The 8,191-nt window shown below is 51.5% G+C and overlaps 1 protein-coding gene across 6 annotated transcripts in view; it reads right to left on the reverse strand.

Moving 5' to 3' along the window:
- The window catches only part of FNDC1 (fibronectin type III domain containing 1), a 112,025-nt gene extending 109,189 nt beyond the window's left edge, over positions 1–2,836 (reverse strand). For all 6 annotated transcript variants that reach the window (XM_013044966.2, XM_045080089.1, XM_045080090.1 and 3 more), the window contains exon 1: positions 2,530–2,836. In XM_013044966.2, the coding sequence (XP_012900420.2) occupies positions 2,530–2,635 (106 nt within the window). In that variant the 5' untranslated portion in view covers positions 2,636–2,836. The remainder of the gene's footprint in view (positions 1–2,529) is intronic.
- Positions 2,837–8,191: the final 5,355 nt, after the last annotated feature.

An 8,191-nucleotide genomic window follows, 5' to 3' on the forward strand; every position in this document is an offset into this window, starting at 1 on the left:
CTATGAGTTCATTATGGTGCCAAAACCTCAATTCACCCTAAAATACCAGCGGTTTCACCCACCAAGATTTCTACCTTTGCAGCAAACATCAACACGGTTAAAAAGAACAACAACAAAAACAAAAACAAAAACAAAAACAACAACAACAAAAAAAACAGTATCTTGCCATTTCTTTGAAGATAGTTTTGACCTTGCAAATTCCCTGAAAGGATATTTAGGTTCTAAAGAAAAAAATTAAAGTCACCCATAACCACCCTAAGAGAACTGCTAGAAATATATGTGAGTGTGTGTCCTCACATTTTTAGAGATATGTGTCTATCAGACTGGCAAGTGCCACTGTAATCTCAATGGTTGCTTAGCAGTTTATTGTAGGGATGGATGGTGGAGGGATCACTTGCTTATTTTGGTTTATGTTTTAATGGACCACCAAAGGGTTTCTTTTGATCTTTCGTGTGCCCTGCAAATCTCCTCTGTTTTAAGGAAAGTTCCTCTGAGCTGTGGTGGCCTGCCATTTAGAGTGGCCCTGGGTGCTTTCATTACAAGGATTCTGGCCCCCAAGGTCTGGGGAGCAGGGGAAGGCTTGACTCAGGCAGCTAGTGGGGCCCATGTGTTGATTCAGCCAGAGAAGGAGCGGTGTGCCCATGGCCTTGCTATCAGACCCAGAATCCAAGTCTGGAAGAGCGACTGCAACTATGTACGGCAGGACAGACAGGAAGCCTTCCAGAGGAGCAGATGAAATAAATTATGTGCCCCATGATTTCTTTCACAGCGGTGGGGAGCTATCTGCAGATTATATCTCTTCCTTCCCTTCTATTATTTCATTTAAAGGCAGTAGATATTCATTTCAAAATGTGCTGGTCCATTTCTAGTCTGATCATCATTTTCCTGCAAGTCCCACGTCAACACAGTCGAGCAAAGTGCCAGCAAGCATTCCAGCTCCCACATTCCATGGCTCAGTGAATTTACAGAGCAGAAGGCAAGCGAGGGCATAGCATTTCGGGAGCTGCCACACAGAACCCTGACTCCAGGCACACGCAAATGTAACCCACTGGGGCAGGTGGCAGAGGAATCCAGCAGGAGTAAAGCTGGAATCATCATGAAGCCAGGTTAGCATTATTTCCAGCTCCGGCCCATTTTCTGAAACAAAAACTCTTTCAACATGCAGAAAACTTAATTTAGTTGGGGGCGGGGGGGGAAGCCATGGGTTGTAGGTGGGAGAGAAAGGCTTTAAAATAGCTTTATTCTTGTTAACTACTGCACCAAATATTCAGTGAATGCTTTCCTAGAGATTGTTAAGAGAGGAAAACAAAATCTACTACTGGTCCTGCCTTTTAGGAAGAAATGACTTCGGGCATCCCACCATGCAGATGAACCTGCTGCAGAGGTACCCACCATAAAGAACTGCAAGATGTGCCCCCCCAACTGTCCCTCATTTCCCCTTTTTAAAAGGGCAATAAGGACACTAAATAGCATCATCAAGCAAGTAGCCTTCCTTGGAATCACATCTGAATTTTTATAACCCAGCTGGGAGTGAATAGTATCAACAGAAATGTGGACTTCTTGGATTCCTACAAACTGATGGCATCAATACAAGCCTCGCCGTTTCAAGTGTGAAAATGCCTGCACAGGAGGTGGGAACAAGGGCCACCGAAGGCTTAGGGATGAAAAGCCCACCACAAACTTTAACTCTCTGCAGGAAACCTTCAGAACTTCTGAGACCAGCACGCTGGTATTTTCTGAAGAGCGCGGCTCACGTTTCATCCCCGAAAGAAAGCATCCTTCCCAACTCCAGCCCTGGGTCTTCGGGGAAGGGCAAGCTTCTCCCAGATCGGCTCTCCCACTTTCTCTCTCCCTCCTCTCAAGACCAAAGTCTTCCCCCAGCTCCACAGTTCCCACTGGCTTCCGTCCGAGTGCCGCGGACGCTTGGGCGCCGGGGTACCTGACCCCCGACCCACTCCCCCGGGGCGGCTCGCAGCTTTCCCCCCCGTGCGCTTCTAGAAGAGTCCTGCCTCCCTTCTGGTCTCCCGAGTGCCACCCTCCAACAGGCATCCCTACCTCCGGGCAGGTGAACTGAAGGAAAGGATGCCCACAGGGAAATTCTGGGCAAAGAAAAATAAGACCCCCACCTCCACCGCAATGCCAAAGCGTCGCTTTTCTCTTTTCTTTTTTGTTTTTCCTTTGCCTGAATCTCTCCAGGAAGTTAGCCTGACTGCTCGAGTCTCCGGACTCTGGAGCGTTCGACGGCAAAGTTGAAACCAAGGGCACTGAGGTCCCCGGCACCCATGGTGTCCCCGCGCCCGACTCCCATGCGCCAGGTGCCAAGTGCCGAGACCCCGCGTCCCCAGCCGCCCCTCCGCGCCGCGACCCGCGAGCGATGAGGACGCACAGGTTAGTGACACGACACGCACAGCACAGAGCGGGACGGCGGTCCCCGGAGCGACAGGCAGGGTGGGTGTTGCGCGGAGGGTGGACAGAGAAGCGGCGAGGAGGCGCGGGGAATCGGGCAGCCGAGCCCGGGACTGCGCGTACCTGGAGCCCCCGCCGGGGACACGACCGGCAGCAGCGCGGCCAAGAGCAGCAGCACCCAGGGCAGCGGGCACCGCGCGCGCGGGGCCGCCCCCGCCTCGGGCGCCATCGGGAGCCCGGGGTGCGCGGCGGGCTGGGCGGGCTGGGCGGGCTGGGCTGGCCGGCTGCCGGGTGGGCGCTGGGAGAGAGTCAGGGAGCGCCGAGGCGCTGCCGTCGCGGCCGAGTGGGTGCGCGCGCTCTGCGCGGTGGCCAAGGCGCGCTGGCCCAGCGCTGATCGCTCCGCCCGCGCACCGGCCGCCGCGCCGCGTACTGAGGCCTCGGGCCGCCCGCCGAGCTTTTTAGCCGCCAGCGGGCGCCCCCTGCCGGCGGCGGGGCGGCGGACTCCGGCAGGAGGGGCGCCGTGTGCCGCGTCGGGGCTCCTGTGCCCGAGCGCCCCGGAACCCCGCTTGGTGGTTCTGAAAGTTCGGGGATTCTCAGGGCAGTGAGAATTTCCTCCCTTTGTCCAACGTCTCGTTTTCTGGCTCGGGAAATGGCTCCAATCGCCGCCAAGCCCAAGAGTGACCTACGATCCCGTCGATAGCCCTGGTTTCAACGCTGGGGACGGAAGCCACGTCCCTTCACCTCTTTCTGCACATCGTGGCCTTTCCTGCGGCTCAGCCCGGCCTTCCCACACCCCGCGCGCCCAGAGAGGGCTTTGATGTCCTCGGACCCTGCTGCTCCGGCTGTCCTTTCTGTGGAGCTCATCACCTGCTCTCAGAATCCGTCCTGAAGTCCGGGGAGTCTCCAGCCCGAGGCCTTGACGGACCCGGCCTCCTCTAGGATCGGTGGTGTTAACACTGCTTCGGAGCTCCCTGTCCTGGACTCCCACCTGCGGTGGCCCGCTCCCGCCCTCGGAAGCCTCGCGCCCCTCCGAGCGGCTGGGAGCGCCCCTGCAGGCGACAGGGACACCTGCGCCAGAGCTGCCGGCTGCCCGGCGGTTTCCGCGCCAAGCTGCTCCAGCTCGAGCTCACAACCTAACCCTGAGCCGGCCCTCCATCCGGACACCCCAAAACTTGACCAGCTTTGTGTCGTTCCACAGAGAGGAAGCGATTGTTGTATGAACTGTGGACCGATGAAAAAGAGAAATGCAGTATCTCTTCTCTGAAACAAAGCAACAACAGCACATTCTAGACCTTAAACCCTGGCTGGTGCCTCTTGCCTAGGGATCAGCTACGAACCCTATTTCCTTCAGCCTTCCTTTTGGGAACGTTTCTGTCGCTTCTCAGTGAGGTTTGTTCTTCATTCATCCTGAGGGTCTCATCTCAAAATGCTTAATCATATATTCTTGAGTGCTATCTCTTTTGTTCTGATTTGCACAACAATCTTAGAGACACTGCTCTGCCTCTACAGAGAGAAAACCAAGGCTCCAAGAGTTTATGCGGCTTGTCCACCTAATGTAGGTGACGCCCCTCCCCCCTCCATCTGACCCCAGGTGCCAGTCTTTTCCACCACACCATGCACCTCCAGATGTCTCCTATTCGAGTTTCAGCAAAAGCATCAGGATCCAAGCAGAGAGTACAAATAAAAGTGTGCTTTACTCACCCTGTGTCCAGTACAGATGGATCAGAGACACCTCTTTATCATCCAAATGGTGATCAGTCTTTGTTAGCAGACAATTACACAACACTTCAATGTTACATTGTTACATTACATTGTAGAATGTTACATTCACCTTCTCGAGGTTTGGAAGACATAGGAGAGAAGTGCTGGTTACATTTCCATAAATACATCATTGCCTGAAACCTGCTTCCTCTGGGCAGAAGTTCTGACTAGTTTCCGCTGCAAAGCTCTACCAAGGCAAGTCCTCTTCTGTGCAAATATACTGCGAATCAGTGGAACATAAAGGATTAAGATGTCAGTTACCTGACCTAGCCTAAGAATCGTGGAAGATTCTAATTGTGAATGTTTTGATTGCCATGATAGGAAAACCCCACAGACCTTACTCTAAGTTTCTGTCTGGTGGCCCCAGGCCATTAGGCAAACATGCTGCAAATGGAAGCAGCTAGATATCCCAGTTTATCACCCGCCACTTGTCAGTGGGCACAGAACTTGGCTGGATGGAGAGAAAACGTTCATTAATTTATTCCTTTATATGGCCTTGGTGGAACAGCTGTTTTTGCATCAAGTAATGTCTTAGAATCTAGGGATACATTGTGACTGAGGCTCGGGCAGCTCCTTCCCTGAAAGAGCTTACACACAAAAATTTAAAATCCCAAGCACAGGGCTATTTCAGTTGTGAAACTTACGGACCTCATTCTAAATGCTGCCTATCCCTTCTCTTACTTTATTCTCTTTTTTCCCCTAAGGAGGGCTTTAACCCTGCATGTAATTTCCGTAGGCAGACCTCACTCAGGGTGCTCACTCTAATCCTGCAGAATTAAGAAGTCTAGTTTGGGGAGAAGGCATTAGTAAGCCAGGGTGGAACAAAAGCTCAAAATGCCCCATCTCTGAGTTGCGGTTGGCAGTTGGAGAAGTTGGCTGAGGCATTATGCTAGCAAAACACACATCTGGCTGCCTTCCAGCCTGCGCTGCCCCGGCCCCGCCTCCCGTCCAGAGCAGAACAGGGCTGCAGTTCGGTGGTGCAGCAGAGGCACAGAGCTGCCAAGCACAGAGCATGTCACACCAGCCACATGCGCCTCGGACCCCATGCAGATAGGCAGGTATCGGTGCTCGAAATGGGGAAACTAATTATTACTTCCGCAAAACTTTAATGAGCTCCTACTGCATACCTGGCCTATATTCAGCGGCACAGACTGGTGGTCACCTCTGAAATGGCATGGGCCAGCTGACAGGTGACAGGGGCTTTGCTATCAGCAGCCCAGTGGGCTACCTCCAGGGCAAACCACAGAAAGGCCCAGCATAATCTTGATGCCCAGCAAGACCCTCGTCCCCCCAGGAACACATAACTGGTAGTATCATGCTACCCAGAGTAAACCAGCCCTGGAGAAGGTGATGAGGAAGGGAGATTGTTAGCAGTGAACCCCACCCCCTTTCCTCCTGGGTGGCACCCCCTCTCATTCCGCTTGCCCCAGTGCGCAACACCCATGGAGCCTCTACCAACCCCTCCCACTACCGAACCTGCCTTCGAGGACATTCTTATACCTCCTTCTAACTGAAATGTGAGTGACTGCTATGTCTTCATGTACTCTTAACTGTAAGTATGTGGTGCTTTTCAACTCACAAAGCATGATCTTGTTCACCTTCATGAACCATGAAGGAGGAAAACACACCATTATTCCCATTTCACAGAGGTACAGACTGAGATTAAACAGTTTGTATAACTGTCCAACTGTGTATACAGTTATTGTGAGAGCCAGGAGGCAAATCATGACACTCCCTATGCAAACTCGGCCCTCTTTGCATTACAGACTAGTCTCCTAACGCTTCTGTGAATTAAAAGCAACAAAATATCAGCAAGGGGAGGGGTATTTAATACTAAAGCCTCTTTTATTTACACTTTAGAAAAGGCACCTTTTTTAAAGATTTTTATTTATTTATTTGAGAGAGAGACAGTGAGAGAGAGCATGAGCGAGGAGAAGGTCAGAGGGAGAAGCAGACTCCCCATGCAGCTGGGAGCCCGATGCAGGACTCGATTCTGGGACTCCGGGATCATGACCTGAGCCAAAGGCAGTCGTCCAACCCACTGAGCCACCCAGGCATCCCACCTGGACGCATCAGTTTCATATCTAATTCTTTTTGGCATCGGTTTCATAACCAATTCTTTTTTTTTTTTTCTTTTGCATCAGTTTCATAACCAATTCTTTCAGGCCACATTTGAGAAGCAAACTGAGCCCATTTTTCTTACATCCTTCAGAATCTGGATGAAAGTGTCACTCCAGAAGAAACTTCCTATGATTTTGTACCATTCAAATCCATGTGCTTCTCTAGCATACTTCGTGAACTAAGTAATTATTTTTATGACGCTCCTGAAAGAAAAGGTGTAGCTGAGCTATTCCTGGGTTACCCCCATTCCTAGAAGGGCCCTAGTCCTCTGCTCCTGCTTCAGCCATAGTCCCATGACTGCCCAGTGGCATCACCTCCATGACCTCGTCCTCCTTTGGGAAACACCCTCTCCTTGGCCCCCAACACTCAGTACTGTCCTGGCTTCTCTGCTTCTGCTACACAATGCCTCCATCTCCTTTGCTGACAGGGCCTTTTCAGCTCCGGCTCTCCGTCTGTCTCTTCTCTCAGTGGAAGGGCTTCTTCCCCCAACCTCTCCTCTCCCCCTCCCCCCATCCTGCTACAATAACTCTGCACACAGCCACCAGCCTTCTTGCAGTCCCCAAGTCACTGTGCTGCCTCCTGCCACAGGGCTTTTGCACCAGCGGGTCCCTTCCCCTATTTTTTCTGCCTTCCTTCCTATCCTTCACAACTCAGCTCTTATCAAAGTCTCCCAGACCTCTGCAAGCTGGTAAGTGCCCCCCGAACTGCACGGCCCACTTGAAGTACCAGATAACTTTCCTTTGCAAGCCCTTCTCACGGCTGTGTGTTTATAGTTCTCCAAGTGTTTATCCGTTGTGCATCACCACCGTGTGACTGTGCGCTCCACTAGGGCTGAGCCCATGTCTGGGTTTGCTCCCCTAGTAGTCCAGGAACTGGCCTGTGACCTGACTCACACAGGTGCACAGCAAAAACTGATTGAGTGCACGCAGGCTGGAGGACATGCTGCACTCCTAGTACAGGCTTGGTGGGACGGGCCCCTGCAGGAAGGAAGGGTACGCCTGGACCCCGGCCCTGCTGCCGCTCCACTCCACCCAGATCCTGGCTGTGCTGAACACCTTCCATGCTTAACCAGTGATTCATTGAACCAGCGGGCAGACATCCTCAGGTTAAGAGACCCTCCTGCAAGCATGATTTGGAAAGACTAGACTTCCCCAGGGTACCTGGGTGGCTCAGTTGGTTGAGCGTGTGACTCTTGATTTCAGCTCAAGTCAGATTTCAGGGTCATGAGATTGAGCCCCACATTGGGCTCTGGTCTGAGTGTGGAACCTTTTTAAGATTCTCTCTCTCCCTCTTTCTCCCTTCTCCCTTTTTCTCTCTCTCTCTTCCCACCTCCCTCCCTCCCTCTTAAAAAAGAAAAAGACTAGATTTCCCATTCTGGATGATCAGTGCCTTGAGTCTAGTAATCACAAGCAAATACTCATTTATTGTTTCCAACATGGAGAAGGAATGAGTGGAAAGTAATTGTGTAACAAATTCAGGGGGTTTTTTTGTGATTATTAATTGGTGACACACATCCTGTTTGCTGTTTCTTTAATTCATTCAACAAATGGGTGTTGGGTGCCTTGAGATTTGCAGACACCATAATTTCTTTAATCAGCTCATTTACCTGCTTTGGTATATTCAATACTACCCGTTGCTGCCAGGGAGGAGTCCTTGTGCTTACAAATGTCAGTGATCACCTTGACCAACACCATCATATCAGAAAGGCAGAGATTGAGGGATACTCCTCTTCTGGTCCAAGGATATGACAGGTTTAGTTTTTTCATATTTTTTTTTTTCCAGAGGGCTTGTGTTTCAGCTATTCCAAATAGTAGGGGCTTAAAGCAGTGCTCATGTGTTGTCTGTCACAGATTCTGTGGGGCAGGAATTCAGAAACAGTTTGGTTAGACAGTTATAGTTGCAG

The sequence above is a fragment of the Mustela putorius genome, unplaced genomic scaffold (genome assembly GCF_011764305.1).
Source record: "Mustela putorius furo isolate JIRA1106 unplaced genomic scaffold, ASM1176430v1.1 tig00000450_pilon_pilon_pilon, whole genome shotgun sequence".
Lineage (NCBI taxonomy): Eukaryota > Metazoa > Chordata > Mammalia > Carnivora > Mustelidae > Mustela > Mustela putorius.